Below are 16,950 nucleotides of genomic sequence, written 5' to 3' on the forward strand. Positions count from 1 at the left end.
GGCCTGAAACTCAGCTGACTGAAACTCTTGGAGCTGTTTATTACAACACTCCCTTCCTAGTAAGGAAGTCTTCAGTAAACTTTTTTTAATTGGCATCAAATTTGGAAGTGCCATGCAAGTGTGGGATTATTTGGGGCTGACTGGTGCCCAGTGTGAAATGAGTTTTGGTGCTCAGTCCAGTTTCCAGTGGACAGGAGTCCGTGTCACAGAAATCTCAGCTATAATTGGTGTCCTTGTTGGTAGTCTCAGAGAGCCAAGGAATACTTGGACCCTGGAAACTGAACTCTCGCCCCAGGAGGTGGACCCTCCAGTTTGGGGATGTGGCACACAAATGTGGAAAAGCTAGCACTGCCACAGCCTGGGCTACACCCACTCTTTGAATAGAAGATTTCAGTCTGCAGGACTCTGCCGCTTCACACCAGCATGAAATTCACACACAATCTTTTAAGGAAATTAGCTGCCTAACCAGAGCTCCAGGGGCGCTCTAATGTGATCCTGATAACCTGCCTGAGCGATAGCTATGCCAGCCTGTCAGCGTACCAGAATGGGGAGAAGCAAAACATTGAGGTCTCAAAACTCTGCAACTGGACACTGTTCTGGAGGCATAGCATGACATGACCAATACTAAGCTGCAGTCATTGCACTCCATGTCTCCAGCTGATGCTTCTTGAAAACCTGCCTCCAATATGCACTCAATCATTGCTAAAAAATCCAATCTTCCCCCTCTTAGCTGCCCACAGCAATTTCTCATGTCTCATTTTACAAAACATCTTGGTTCTTTCTGCGCTGTTTGCAGGAGAACGGAGCCAGCACGATCCTACGCGACATTGCCAGAGCCAGGGAGAATATCCAGAAATCGCTGGCCGGAGTGAGTACCCAAGCTCTCTCACCAGCTGGCTACCTGCAGTCCATTTTTAGCTATGGCGCATCTCACAGATCTCCTCCACTATGACTGATTCCATAGATTTTGGGGCGGCTTATTTTAAGTTAGAGGAGACTGACAAGGTGTGCAGTGCTGTGTACCACCGGACTAGCTCCGTTTTATCAAGAACACCCGATATTACCAGAAATGCATGCTGTGTAACTGCTTACCTTAGCACAATGACTTTAAAATTAAAGGCCAATTGCACTGGGGCTAAATTTCAGTGGTGTCTTCAGGAGCTATGCATTTCTTACTTTTTCTCCCAGTGGAATGTTTGAGTTGGTTCCAACGATCTTAACTAACACACAACCAATTTAACCATAGTTAAAATACCCCCTGCTGAGCAGCACAGGGACAGCACGTATCTGTCAGCAGGGGCATGTTTGTATACTGGGGTACACTGAACTACCACCTTCGCTTTCCTGTTGGCTTTCAGTTAGGGTATGTGCAAAGAAATGGCATCTTCCATCTACTGTTTCTAGGGTACTCAGCTTGGCTACTAGTTTTAACTCTGAACACTACTACAATGGCTTGGTGATATCCCTTGCTGGAGCTTTTATTGCTGCTGATCCATAATCAGTTTGTCACAGAGCTGGCTGTTTTAATCACGGTGATGGTTCAGAATGGAATTTAGCTCCTGTATTAAGAAGTGTTGTGCTGACTTATCGGGGGGAGGAAGGATAGTGACCAGGTTCTAAGATATCCAAGATATCCCTCCTGTTTTCTCATCTGTAAAATGGAGGTAATTGTGTCAACTACTCACAGGAAGGTTGTGAGGCCAAATCAATATTTGTAAAACATTGAGATCCTCAGAAGGAAGATGCATAACAAGTGCAAAACTAGAACTATTAGGTGTCTGGTCCTATGTACTGATGGCCCAGTAATTCCTCCTGAGGAAGGAACCTAGCTATTGACTTGGAATTCAAAATATGCCTGTTATAAGATGAGTAGTGACCCAGATATCTTGGGTAGATAAACAGGAATGAATGGAACTGCTTTTCCCTTGGTCCTCTCATTGGGCTTGCAGTTTTTGTTGTGTCAAGTTCAGCTGTATAGTTCTGTGTTAGAATAACTGAGATCACTTGCAGGAGTAAAGCTGCTCAACACAGAATTGGTCACTTGGAATTTGATGCAAGGACAGCAGGCAGACTGGGAGAAAAAACAAGAGAAAAGGATTAGATTTGCTTTCTAAATTGGTCCTGAAAACAGGTCATAGGTTTTGGAAGTGAAGAGGGGAAACAACTGATGTTTTAAAAACCTACTCAGGAGGGCAGTGCTGGGAGTAAATCGTTGGATCGTTGATTGACGTGCTGCTGCTGACTGCTTTTCTTGTGATGCTGCAGTTGCTAACGGCATGGGCAAGCTGGGAAATGTGCATTGAAATAACCTGAAAATTTATAATCTTCCATAATCTGCTTGGGTTTTCACTATAAATCTTTATTCAAGTCTTCCATCATAGATTTAAGGTCTAAACATCCTGGACTATGGAGAGTTCAGCCAACAATCAAAGACAAGCTTTTCAGATAGTAATAGAAAGTGGAATGGACTTTGAAAGTGCTTCCTAATGGAGATCCGGCTCAATGTTGATTGTAAATCCTTTTTTCTCTCTTTCCCTCCATGCCCCCAGCTCGTAATAAGAACGAGGGCCTGGTGAGAGTGGGTGGGGAGGGGAGAGAAGGGGGAATCTTGAATCCAGAGTTGCCTCACAAATGGAGCTTGCAACTCTGTTCTGAAGGCAGGTTCTCCGTTTGGTGAATGTCCCCTGGTTTCCCAAAGGGCAGCCTCAGCCTGATGATCTTCACTTGTGCTGGAATGGGAGTCCTGTTACAGAAGTCTATTTTATCTAATTGAGGCTTAGATGGGAGGGGGTAGAGGAATTTAGGGTTGGAGCAGCCAAGCACTGTAGTCTCAGAGGTGGGGGAGTCAGGGCAAGAGAGCTAGGGAAGCCAAGGCAGCATCAGAACAAAAGTCTTCTGTGAAGATAATATTGCAGTCTCTGTGGCTTAGAAGCCAAATAATTTGTTTGTATATTGACTTTCTCATATGCTGGGGCTTCCTGTAGTCTCAAGTCCTGTGTTGAAATTTCAACATGTTTGAGGTTTTTGAGAGTGAAAGATTCTAGGGACCTTACACTCCACGCATCTGAAGTGTAGTGGGTTTTCAACCACGAAAGCCCACACCCAAATAAATCTGCCAGCCTAAAGGTGCCACCAGACTCCCCGTCATTTCAACAAAAGTGAGTAGGCAGAAAGTGCTATCAAATGCAATTAATCTCTGGGAGGATTCCCAAAGGGATGGATTTTAAATCTGAGAATTGTGCAGTGGAGACTCTAAAGAGTATGAAATACATGTAGGACACCAGATTGATCTCAATTAATTATCATGCTTGAATTTGCAGTTAAAACTGCCTGAAGTGGGAAAACTCATTGCAGCCTTAACTAGGTAGCTGTTAAGGTGGCTTCATAATAACATAGCACACCCACAACCATTGTGTAACCCTTGAGATATGTGCACTGCTTACCCAAGCGCATGCATGGTATTAATGACCTCTCCGTCCCTCCTTGTTCATCATCTCTTGTTGATCTTGCCTGATATTGGCTTTGTTAGCTCTTTGTGGCAGACACTGCAATCTTAATTTTTCTTGTAAAGCACCATGTGCATCTGTAATGCAACATAATAAACCATCTGTGCTGGTGCACAGCTAGGAAGTATGAGCGGTTGGCTTCCGCTTCTTAGACACGCGGGAAGAGAGACAGGTCTGAAATACCAAATTCCCTAGCTTTCCGTTTCTAAAGGATCATTATAAATTATGGACAGTAACAATACAAGCACCAAAAGTAAACCTCTATCCCGATATAACATGGGTTCGCATACAATGCGATAAAGCTCTGACATGCCGCTCTGAGCAGCGTGTTAAGGGTGCCGGGCTGTGTTGCTCCTTTTCCTGCTGCAGGTGAGTACAGGGGGCATCCTTTCCCCAACCTCCCCGCACTCACCGGCAGCGGGAAGCGGAACAGCCCGGCCCCAACCCGCTCCACTCGGCCACCTCCCAGCTGCAATGCTCTGCTTCCTGCCGCAGGTGAGTACGGCGGGCGTCCTTTCCCCAACCTCCCCGCACTCACCGGCGGCGGGAAGCGGAGCAGCCTGGCCCCAGCCCACTCCACTCTGCCACCTCTCAGCCGCGGTGCTCTGCTTTCTGCTGCGGGTGAGTGCAGGACCTTTCCCCAACACCGCCCCCCCCCCCCACGAACCCAGCAACACGGCTGGGGCTGGGGCAAGGGAAGCGGAGCGGGCTGGGGCCATGCCGCTCTGCTTCCCGCCACAGGTGACTGCGGGGGGCGTCCTTTCCCCGGCGGCGGGAAGTGGAGCGCCGCGGCTGGGAGGTGGCGGAGTGGAGCGGGCTGGGGCCGTGTTGCTCCGTTTCCCGCCGCTGCCAGTGAGCGCCTGTTAGGGGGTGGGGGGTGGACAGGGGTCAGAGCAGTCAGGAGGCAGGGAACATGGGGGTTGGGTAGGGGGTGGGGTCCTGGGGGTGATGAGGGATGCGGGGGTCTCTGGAGGGGGTGGTCAGGGAACAAGGAACAGTGGGGGGCAAAGCAAGTTCAATATAACGTGGTCTCAGCTATAATGCGGTGAGATTTTTTGTCTCCCAAGGACCGCGTTATATCGGGGTAGAGGTGTAGTTGTACAGAATAGCATAAATGTGTTACATGGATTTTGTTCATACCTCACAAAACAAACTGTTTTACACTAAATTTGTGGAATGACTTAGGAGGCCTGTTGGTTTTTGTGCTTAGTATCCGGGGTTTGGGTGGTGGTAAAGAGAGTCAAAGTATGGGAACTTCAGCTTGATAATGTGAAGATGGAGAGAACTGTTCTCTGGCTCTGACTAGAGATGGAAAGATGGAAGAATTTCATTTTTCTAGCTCTTTCCTGGTTGCATTTCATGGCTCTGTTGCAAATAGCAATACTGCAGTTTGACAGTCATTATCTAGAAATGTATAAATACGGTGCAATGGACGGATTTGAGGATCTGAGGCAGTGGTTTGCATCTCCCAAAAAGAGATTTAAAAAAAAAAAGATGCCAGAAACATTTATTTGCACATACCTTTCATTCTGCTTTGCATGGACATGTGTGCTTTTATAATCACTCATTTCAGCCCATCTGTTTGATACTAATATTTTCTTATTATGTACCTTTAATTTGTACACAAAGAACAGCCTTACAGCTGGAATGCATTGAATCATCAATACTGTGTGTGAAATCGAAGGATTTTTTATTTATTTTGTGATGTGACATTAAAGTATATTGGAAGTCCAGAGACTAATGGAGCCTTTGATGCACTTATTGTGCCAATGTGGGCGATTGTATACATGTATTCCCAGTATTCACATGGGCCCGGGAGACCAGAGACTGCTAGTGTCTTCAAATACACCCTACTGTTTTGCAAACCTTATTTCCCAAAGAGACAATGGAAGGGGCTTTATTTGTATTACAGTGGTGTCTAGAGGGCCGAATGAGATCAGGACCACTATGGGCTAAACAGTCTACAGACGTACATTATGATGCAATTCCAGCCCTGAACAACTTTGTCTAAATAGTCAAGACAAAGGTGTGGGAGTTTTCTCAGTTTTACAGATGGGAAACTGAGGCACAGAGGTGAAGCGACTTGTCTGAGGAGACACAGGAAGTCTGACAGAGCAGGGAATTGAACCCAGTCTCTCTGTCCATACTGTAACCACAAAATCATTGTTTGTGATTAAGGCATTGGACTGGGACTTAAAAGTTCTGGGTTCTGTTCCCTGCTGTCCTACAGGCTTAGGCAAGTCACTTAACCTCTCTGTACCTGCATTCCCCATCTGTAAAATGGGGTCACTTAACACCCTTTTTTGAGGTAGGATGAGGATGTATTTAGAAATGTTTACGGTATCCAGGTATTAGTGTTGAGTGTTGTAGGCAACCCTATACAGCTGCTCTCGTGTGTGTAAGCTGGACTCTGTTCTTGCAGGCCAAGAACGTGACCAAACCTTCCAGAGCTCAGTCCACTAGCATATTCTGTGACATAGTATTAAATTAGGAAGACCACCTGGGTGTTAATGTGCATGAGCGTTTACCCCTAAATGGGGTTGGGTCTGCCTTCTTGGAAACTGTAGGAAAAAGCATGCACATTGAGTTCAGTGACAACTGTAGCACAAACCTGCTGATAAGACCTAGCATGCTGTTGATTAATTAGATGGTGATCCATTGGGGAAGTGGATCTCCCCCTCACCCCCCCCCCCAAAAAAAGTGTAGGTGTTCTGTTTACAGCTGTGGGGGGTTGGGTCAGCTCCCTGCACTACTGTGATCAAAATTTCTTCACTCTGGGTTGGGCTGGGCTCATATAAAATGAATCTACAGTTCTGGATTTTAAACTATCCCAATTTCCTTTCTTTTCCACTAGTTGGTGCTCCTTTATCTGATTTGAAATATGTTTACAGAGACAAAATTTTAGACACCTTCCAATCCCTTCCCATAATTCATCCCCCCTCAATTTTTAATGAATTATTAGGTATCTCAGAATAATATCTGGCAGCAAAATGCATATAACGTAACTGCTGTCTAGGCCTTCCCCATCTAATTCCCCTTTATCACAACTTTTCACTCTTCCTGTACTCAGGTTAGTGTAGTGATAACTATTCATAAGCGGGCAGTTTTATGTTACATTGAAGACAGGCAGGGTAGATTCCTGTATTATGTACGTACTTCTCAGAGTAATACTGAGTGGGTCATTTGTTGTGAGATCCATAGTGCTGTTTTGGAAATGTGACAGGGTCGGGCCAGATGGCTACAGGAGAGTGATAGAAGGCAGATATATTAGCCCCAGGTTAAGTATGTCCCTTTTTCCTGGGTAAGGTAACAGGGAAGGTTCCAGAACAATCAGAACTTTCTGGAAACAATTAAGGCAGACAGGCTGATTAGAACACCTGCCGCCAATCAAGAAGCTGCTAGAATCAATTAAAGCAGGCTAATCAGGGCACCTGGGTTTAAAAAAGAGCTTACTTCAGTTTGTGGTGCGTGTGAGGAGCTGGGAGCAAGAGGCGCAAGAAGATGAGAGTGAGAAGGTGTACTGCTGGAAGACTGAGAAGTTCAAGCATTATCAGACATCAGGAGGGAAGGTCCTGTGGTGAGAATAAAGAAGGTGTTGGGAGGAGGCCATGGGGAAGTAGCCCTGGGAGTTGTAGCTGTCACGCTGCTGTTACAGGAGCCACTGTAGACAGCTGCAATCCACAGGGCCCTGGGCTGGAACCCAGAGTAGAGGGTGGGCCTGGGATCCCTCCATCCCCCCAACTCCCTACTTGATACCGGAGGAGTTGAACTGGACTGTGGGTTCCACCAGAGGGGAAGGTCTCTGGCCTGTTCCCCAATCCACTAGGTGGATCAGCAGAGACTGCGGGGATTGTTCTTCTTCCTTTCCCCATGCTGGCCAGTGATGAGGCTAACTGAGTGAACGACAGATTTGAGCCACAAAAGTGGCCAAACTGAGGGCTGCCGTGAACCTCTGAGGTGAGAAAATCCACCAATAAGCACAGAACCCACCAAGGCAGAGGAGGAACTTTGTCACAGAAAGGAAGATCTAAGTTTCTGTGTATTCTGCCATGTGTGCATTTGCCTTCTGTTTCCATTGCGTTTTGATTCTGCAGCTGCTTGAGGCTAGAAAGAAAGTGCTGCACTGTCCCTGCATTTTGTAATAGAGGGACGTCTTATTCAGCTTGGTGCTAGGTTTATCATTTTAAACTCTTAATTACAAAAGTATATTCTACTACAAATATCATCTGGAAATGGCCAGATGGTTGAGGCCTATGGTAAAGCTACAGGGCTAGATTCTACAGTCCTCGCTTCATAACTAGTGAAAACTCCCATGGATTTTTTACATGCCTACTTGAGGCTTTTCTAGGCAGGCTGAGATTTCTGCCTTGTGGGATTTTACTAGGCAGGCTGCTGTGCTGCTCTTAGCACTCTTAATTCAATGTACTATTAAAGCTAAGCACTTAACTCCGTTGAAATCAGGAACTGAAAACTAAGGTTCCCGTATAAAAGATATCCACATCTGTAAATATTGCAGATAACATGGTCAAGTGACCAAGTCAGTGATGCTGTGGGAACCTTAATCTTTGAACGTCTAACTCTTTTTGCATTTGAATTCTCATCCTTAATAGAATCCATTACATTGCTTTTGCCAAGAGGAAATCCAATGCAATCTTTTAATCAAAAGTAAGAGGGAAAACCACTTGATAGCACAAAGTAATAAATGTACTTGACCATGCGTCCCTGAAAACCTGGAATGTCCCTGTTTTTAGGGCCTGTCCATCAGTTTTTCTGTTCCTGATCTTTGTAACCCTGCAGAATTTCCACCTGACAGAACCATGGGCCAGCAGAGGGGCTTTTCCAGGCCTACCTGCTGCACTCCAGTTCTCATTTTCCCAGACTCATACATTGAGGGGGCACATTTCCCCTTTTAAAAATATATCAGTTTAACATTAAATACAAAACTGTTAATCCAGCAACTTTGCAAATGTGAAACAGGAAGTGAACGTTAACTTGTTCAATTGCACAGCACTGTTTAATCACCTAGCTAGATACCCAGGTTGCAGATGTAACTTTTCTTAGCCCACAACTCTCTTTTTGTGGCTTTAGTATTTATATTTGCAACCTTAAAGTTGCCTCCATGCAAGTTTTAATTTCCTTGTTTGAGAGAAAAAAAGACTGTTGGAGCAAACTTACTCCAGCTCGGTAGAGCTGCACAGTTCCAGAACTGTTAAATGTACCCACGCTATAAATATAGAGAATACAACCTATGGTGCAGTATAATACAAAATGTTTGCAACAGGCTTTAATGTCATTTAAATAATTGCTTAACTGCAGTCGCAAACCTTCTTGTAATCACTTCATGATCTTAGAATATTTTCCAAACTCTGACTGTTCCTCAGTGAGGACTATGTAAAGTTTGAAGTCCAATTATTGATCAGTACAAACACACTGTGAAACGTGAAATAGGTAAGTACTCCTCTTCCTCAAACCTCTCATACAACTGAATGACTTTCCCCAAAATGAGAGAGATGTCTTGGGACGGAGGTGAGCATAACAATTTTAGCAGAAATGTCCAGCTATCAGTAGTGAAATAGTTAGTAGGACTGTCAAGCGATTAAAAAAATTAATCGCGATTAGTCGCACTGTTAATAATAGAATATCATTTATTTAAATATTTTGGGGTGTTTTCTACATTTTCAAATATATTGATTTCAGTTACAACACAGAATACAAAGTGTATAGTGCTCACTTTTTATTTTTTGATTAAATATTTGCACTGATAAAAACAAAAGAAAGTATTTTTCAATTCACTTCATACGAGTACTGTAGTGCAATCTTTATCATGAAAGTTGAACTTACAAATGTAGAATTATGTAAAAAAACCCTGCATTCAAAAATAAAACAATGTAAAACTTTAAAGTCTACAAGTCCACTCAGTCCTACTTCTTGTTCAGCCAATCGCTCAGACAATCAAGTTTGTTTATATTTTCAGAAATAATGCTGCCTGCTTCTTATTTACAATCTCACCTGAAAATGAGAACAGGCATTCACATGGCATTGTTGTAGCTGGTGTTGCAAGATATTTACGTGCCAGATGCGCTAGAGAGTCATATGTCCCTTCATACTTCAACCACCATTCCAGTGGACATGCGTCCATGTTGATGACTGGTTCTGCTTGATAACGACCCAAAGCAGTGTGGACCAACTCATGTTCATTTTCATCCTCTGAGTCACATGCCACCAGCAGAAGATTGATTTTCTTTTTCGGTTGTTCAGGTTCTAAGACTTCTGAAAGCATGTTCCATACCTCGTCCCTCTTGGATTTTGGAAGGTACTTGAGAGTCTTAAACCTTGGGTTGCATGCTCTAGCTATCTTTAGAAATCTCACATTGGTACCTTCTTTGCATTTTGTCAGATCTGCAGTTAAAATGTTCTTAAAACAAATGTGCTGGGTCATAATCTGAGACCGCGAGCACATGAAATATACGACAGAATGTGGGTAAAACAGAACAGGAGACATACAGTTCTCCTCCCCCAAGGAGTTCAGTCATAAATTTAATTAACACATTATTTTTTTAATGAGCATCATCAGCATGGTACATTGTCCTCTGGAATGGTGGCCGAAGCATTAAGGGGCATATGAATGTTTAGCATATCTGGCACATAAATACCTTGCAACGCCGGCTACAAAAGACCCATGCAAATACCAGTTCTGACTTTCAGGTGACATTGTAAATAAGAAGTGGGCAGCATTATCTCCTGTAATTGTAAACAAACTTATTTGTCTTAGCGATTGGCTAAATAAGAAGTAGGCCTGAGTGGACTTGTAGACTCTAAAGTTTTACATTGTTTTGTTTTTGAGTGAAGTTATGTAACACACAAACTACATATGTAAGTTTCACTTTCAGGAAAAAGAGATTGCGCTACAATACTTGTATGAGGTAAATTGAAAAATACTATCTTTGTCATTTTTACAATGCAAATATTTGTAATAAATATAGTAATATAAAGTGAGCACTGTGCACTCTGTATTCTGTGTTTGTAATTGAAATCAATATATTTGAAAATGTAGAAAAACATCCAAAAATATTTAATAAATTTCAATTGGTATTCTAACAATGTGATGAAAACTGTAATTAATTGTGATTTTTTTAAAATTAATCATGTAAGTTAACTGGGATTAATTGACAGACCTAATAGTTCGCAATGATGATATTTAAATTGCCATCTTTAGGTTTTAATTTTTAACCCCTTGAGGCAAATGGAGCAATTGATACATCTCTGAGCTGTTTCAGTTTGTATGCCTACTCAGGAAGACAACACTGTATTTGTTTGTATCTGGCTCCTGTCTTTAAGGTTCTCTTCATAAACATAAGGAATAGAAAAATCATCTTTTTTTTTAAACAGGAATGCATATCTGGAGCCAGAGGTGAATTTTGCCGTAAATTCCGTAGCCTCCAAATTGTGGGGTTGTGGGTCAATGAAAGCTGTTTTGCAAAGTAATAGTTTTGGATGCCACAAATAACATACATTAGCTTTCAAAAAAGAGAAAAGGGGTTAAATCCTTTATAATATCTGAAGAGTGAGTATGTTTTCAAAATGCCTCAAATTTATTTTGTTGCATTGGGGTATGTTTTAAACATTGGGCTTTGAAATTTTTATTTTTTTTTTTTCAAATTGTGAAAGGTCTTCCACGTTAACAAAGATATTGTACCCTCTTTTTAGCAGAACCAGCCAGGTTTATTCTTTAAAGTCTTAATGTACAGTTGTATCCTTTTTCTACATACAAACTATCTTAGATGTTAAATCCTCATCCTTGCTTAATCTTTGTTTTCTTGTGCCTGTGACATGAGTGGAGGGGAAGAAAACGGGCTTACATAATGTATGGAAGAGACTACTGTCTTTATTCACTCATTTAATTAAACTAGCTATATTTAGTTCTCAGACCTGTTGGTGTAAATAGAGCAGAAAGAGTTCTAACTGCTGAGGGTTTCAATGAGTTTTAGCCTTGCAAACCTCCTGGTTTACTGAGCTGGGATAGCAGTGGCCTTGTAAAGTGAGTCTGTACTAGGAAATGACCTGGTGCTAACTCTGGTTGTCCTGTGTTTGCTAGCAGTTAGTTTTCAACACCAATTTGGGAAGGTGGGGGAAGCCATTGCTGACTTTTGTCATGTGAGCTATTTGCTGAGTAAAGACGCTGCTGCTTTTGCTCTCTGTAGGAGAGGAATGAGTGTGGTCTACTGGATTTTGCTTCTGGCTAGGAGCTAGGAACTCCTGAGTTAATCCTGACTGCCGCTGATTCAGTCTGACTTTAAGGAAGTTAGTTAATTTATTTGGGTATGTCTGTATGGCATTCAGGAGGTGTGATTGCAGTACATATAAGCATATCTGAGCTAGCTTCCTAAAAATGGCAGTGTAGCTGCAGTGCTCTAGGCTAGCTGTCAGAATACAATCCCACGTGGGTCCCAGGGTATGTACTCAGGCGGCTAGCCCATGCTGCCATGGCTTCACTGCTGTTCTTTGTGAGCAAGCGTGGGTATACCTGCATATGCTTCAGTCGTGCCTTCTGATTGCTTTGTTGACGTATCCTCTGTGTCTTGGTTTCCCATTTGTAAAATGGGGATACTTCTGTCGTACCAGAGTGCTAAGAGTTAATTAGTTGATTTTTTCAATGCTTTGACCATAAAAAATGTTATATAATATAATATTTAGCACTTATATAGTGCACTGTCTTTTATTATTTTGCAGATAGGGAAATTGGCCCAAATCACACTGCAAGTCAAGGTCAGGGCTGGTGATAGAATCCAGACCTCTTGATTCTTAGTCCTGTCATCAAGCGACTGTACCCTCCTGGAAAGTACTAGGATATGTAATTAGAAGCTGGCAATATTAATACCTGGCATATAAACTGAATTTTATCCCAGCAGTTCATGCCAAGGCTGACCAGGAAGCTTTAATATAGCGCTGTTTTCCCCCTGTCCACTTTAATCTTTCTGTTTAGCCGGTCAGTGGTTTTGGATGTGGATTTTGTGAAGATATGGCTCACTGTTCTGATGAATCTGAATAGTTTTCCTGCATGCATATGCGATGCCTGCATTTGAATGCCCCATCCTAGCATGAGTGAAGTCCTTTCATTCCTTTTCATATTATATTTGTCCTGAATCCCCAAACCTTTCACCCTTTCCAGCGCAAGACAGTTCTGGATAGCCCCCAAGAAGCCCCACCTGCCCAATCCAAGAAAAGGTCAGGTCGCCCGACTGTAAGTCCTGTTGGGGATGGGGGATAACTAACCAGTGGTTGTCTGTCTTTTGTGAATAAACTGGAGGCAGAAACAGCCCCCGTTTGGACAAAAGCTTCATGCTAAAGTGTATGGGCCCCAGGTGATTTGATGAATTCTTGCAATTCATTTGCCACCCAATGCTATGCCTGTCCATAGGAGCCTGTCCACTGTCAGAGTTCACAGTTAAAGTAGATAGGTCTTAAGGACTCAAAAGGTAGCCCTCCCACCTCTGAGCTAAAGGCCCTGGATTACAGATCTGTACCTAGATTTCAGAGCCCGTGCCTATCGCAAGTGGTTTGCCCTTTGGATGAGACTTGTGCCAGCTGGAAGCCACACTGCAGGGGTCCAGGAGTGGGGGTTTCTTCTAAGATCTGCCTATTAACCCAAAGCCTCGTGTCAGAACAGTAATCTTTAGCTGAGGGCTGAATCTGGTGTTCTCCATAGTGTGCTCCTGTGCTCCTCTTATAGCTGGAAGGGTTTGTTTGAAAGATAGACGATGTTCCTCTCTTCTTCCTGCTCCCTTCATGGCAGTCCCAGCCTTTGCTGACCCCCACCAAGCTTGGGAGCCAACCTGTAGCAGGGCAGCCACAAGACTGGTTTGTGCAACTTGAAAAAAACAATCTGCAGGAGTATCCCTGGTGTCCTGGACACAAGACCATGGGGGGCTAATGCAGAGCAGAACACATGGTTCTCATGTTACCTGAACCCCATGGGCTACTATCTAATTCACTGCAGAGAACGTAAGAATGGCCATACTGGGTCAGACCAATGGTCCATCTAGGACAATATCCGGTCTTCAGCCAGTGGCCAATGCCAGATGCTTCAAAGGGAATGAACAGAGCAGGGCATTCATCAAGTGACCCATCTCCTGTGGTCTAGTCCCAGCATCTGGCAGTCAGAGGCTTAGGGATCCCCAGAGCATGGGATTGCATCCCTGACCTTCTTGGCTAATAGCAGCCAATTGATGGACCTATTCTTCATGAACTTTAGTTCTTTTTTGAAACCAGTTATAGTTTTGGCCTTCACAGCATCCCTTGGCAATGAGTTCCACAGGCTGATTGTGTGTTGTATGAAGAAGTATTTCCTTTTGTTTGTTTTAAACCTACTGCCTATTAATTTCACTGGGTGATCCCTGGTTCTTGTGCTACATGAAGGAGTAAATAACACTTCCTTATTTACTTTCTCCACACCATTCATGATTTTATAGATCTATGCCATATCCCTTTTTTCTTGTCTCTTTTCCACGCTGAACAGTCTGTCAGAAGCTGTTCCATACCCTTAATTTTTTTTCTTGCCCTTCTCTGTGCCTCTTCTATTTCTAATACATCTTTTTTGAGATGTGGCGACCAGAACTGCACACGGTATTCAAGGTGTGGGTGTACAATGATCTATATAGTGACATATTTACTGTCTTCCTAGCTATCCCTTTCCTACTGGAACCTACATACTGTTAGCTTTTTTGACTGCCCCTGCACACTGAGCAGATGTTTTCAGAGAACTATCCACAATGACTCCCAAGATCTTTCTTGAGTGGTAACAGCTAATTTATACATCATCGTTTTGTATGTATAGTTGGGATTTTGTTTTCCAATGTGCATTACTTTGCATTTATTAACATTGAATCTCATCTGCCATTTTATTGCCCAGTCACCCAGTTTTGTGAGATCCCTTTGTAAGTCTTTGCAGTCTACTTTGGACTTAACTATCTTGAGTAGTTTTGTGTCATTGGCAAACTGTTTACCCCTTTTCCCAGATCATTCTGAATATTGACCAGTGCTGCTCTCAGTACAGATCCTTGGTGGACACCACTATTTACTTCTCTCCATTCTGAAAACTGACCATTTATTCCTATTCTTTGTTTCCAATCTTTTAACCAGTTAGTGATTCATGAGAGGATTGTCTTTTTATGCTATGATTGCTTAGTTTGCTTAAGAGCCTTTGGTGAGGGACCTTCTCAAAGGCTTTGTGAAAGTCCAAGTACACTATATCCACTGGATCATCCTTGTCCACATATTTTTTTTGACCCCCTCAAAGAATTCTAGTAGATGGAGGCAGGATTTCCCTTTACAAAAGCTGTGTTTGTTTTCCCAATAAATCCTGTGATGGGTTGGGCCACAGAGACCCCCTTGGGACTGCCACCTGATGTGCTGAGACTACCTCTGAGCCCGTTTTCCCTGGCAGCTTGGGACTTCAGTGCCTTGTCTTGGTGAGCCAGACATGCTAGCCTGCTACAAACAGACCCAGGTCTGAACCACATCCCTCACAAGTTGCAAACTTAACAGAAAACAGCTTAAGAAGTGCTCCTGTCTCTAGCACCCAGTTCCAAATGGGATCCAAACCCCAAATAAATCCGTGTTACTCTGTATAAAGCTTATACAGGGTAAACTCATAAATTGTTTGCCCTCTATAACACTGATAGCGAGAGATGCACAGCTGTTTGCTCCCCCAGGAATTAATTACTTTGGGTCAATTAATAAGCAAAAAAGTGATTTTATTAAGTATAAAAAGTAGGATTTAAGTGGTTCCAAGTAATAACAGACAGAACAAAGTTAATTACCAAGCAAAATAAAACAAACCTGCAAGTCTAAGCCTAATACAGTAGGAAACTAAATGCAGGTAAATCTCACCCTCAGAGATGTTCCAATAAGCTTCTTTCACAGACTAGACCCCTTCCTAGTCTGGGTCCAGCAATCACTCACACCCCCGTAGTTACTGTCCTTTGTTCCAGTTTCTTTCAGGCATCTCTTTGGGGTGGAGAGGCTGTCTTTTTGAGCTAGCTGAAGACAAAATGGAGGGGTTTCCAGGGCCTTTTATATTCTTTCTCTTGTGGACAGAAACTTCTTTGTTCTCCTGTGCAAAATCGCAGCAACAAGATGGAGTCTGTAGCCACCTGGGCAAGTCACATGTCTATGAATGATTCAGCTTTTTGCAGGCCGACACCATTGTTTACATGTTAGTTTGAACGTTCCCAGGAAAGCTCAGGTATAGATTGGCATCTCCCAAAGTCCATTGTCAGTTAAGTGTTTCTTGATTGGGCACTTACTGAGAATAGTCCTTTCTCAAGAAGCTGACCAAATGCTTCACGGAGGCTACTTAGAATCAAACAAATAAAATGCCAATATTCATAACTTCAAATACAAAAACGATACACACATACAGACAGCATAATCACAACCAGCAAACCACAACCTTTCCATAGACGCCCCACTTGGCCTTCTCTGTACAAGACCTGGTGCAACCATAGAACCCTGGTTGCAACAATGATCTATACGGTCACAGTTTGTCAATAACGTCACATCCTGTTCATGTATGTGTCTGATAATTCTGTTTTTTACTATAGTTTCAACCAGTTTGCCTGGTACTGAAGTTAGGCTTAATGGCCTGCAACTGTCAGGATTACCTCTGGAGCCTTTTTTAAAAACCAGCATCACATTAGTTATCCTCCAGTCATCTGGTACAGAAGCAGATTTAGATGATAGGTTACGTACCACAGTTAATAGTTCTGAGGGAATTCAGATATGAAACTGCAGAGCCCTTGGGTGAATCCCATCTGATCCAGCTGACCAATTACTATTTTATTTATCAGTTTGTGCCAAAACTTCCTCTATTGACACCTGAATCTGGGAAAGTTTTCAGATTTATCGTCTAAAAACAATGGCTCAGGTATGGGAATCTCCCTCATATCCTCTGCAGTGAAGACGATGCAGTAATTCATTTAGCTTCTCCACAATGGCCTTGTCTTCCTTCAGTGCTCCTTTAGCCCCTTGATTTTTGGGTGGCCCCACTGATTGTTTGGCAGGCTTCCTGCTTCTGAAAAAAATTGTTTGCTGTTAGTTTGAGACTTTTGCTAGTTCTATGTTCTAGTCCTACCTTCACCACTGATTTACTGAATGACCTCAGCCAAGTCATCTCAGCCATCTGTACCTCAGTTTCCTTATCTGTAATTTGAAGCTCTTTACTTCCTTAGCAGGGGTAATGTTTGTAAATTTTTTGAAGTGCACTAGAGAAGCTTTGCAAGATGCTAGAGATGCAAATATTAAGGTAGCCCACAGTTTGGGACTGTAGACATGTGGTGGTCTTCCGAACCTGCCAGCTCTACCAGAAATTCTTTCAGTGGCAAATGAATTATATTCTAATTTTTGTGTTTAACATTTGCTTTAAAAGGCTTGCGATCAAAAGTAT

General features: G+C 43.0%; 1 protein-coding gene across 6 annotated transcripts in view; it reads left to right on the forward strand.

Annotated features, from left to right (window-relative positions):
* Positions 1 to 16,950, forward strand: part of EEF1D (eukaryotic translation elongation factor 1 delta) — a 37,664-nt gene that overhangs the window by 15,596 nt on the left and 5,118 nt on the right. For 3 of the 6 annotated variants that reach the window (XM_074943714.1, XM_074943713.1, XM_074943709.1), the window contains 2 exons: positions 797 to 868; positions 12,676 to 12,747. The exons of 2 other annotated variants lie outside the window; for them this stretch is intronic. In XM_074943714.1, coding sequence (XP_074799815.1) covers positions 797 to 868; positions 12,676 to 12,747 — 144 coding nt within the window. The remainder of the gene's footprint in view (positions 1 to 796; positions 869 to 12,675; positions 12,748 to 16,950) is intronic. One more of the 6 variants, XM_074943710.1, reaches the window with a different exon arrangement.

This window comes from Natator depressus, chromosome 2 (genome assembly GCF_965152275.1).
Source record: "Natator depressus isolate rNatDep1 chromosome 2, rNatDep2.hap1, whole genome shotgun sequence".
In the NCBI taxonomy this organism is placed as follows: Eukaryota; Metazoa; Chordata; order Testudines; family Cheloniidae; genus Natator; species Natator depressus.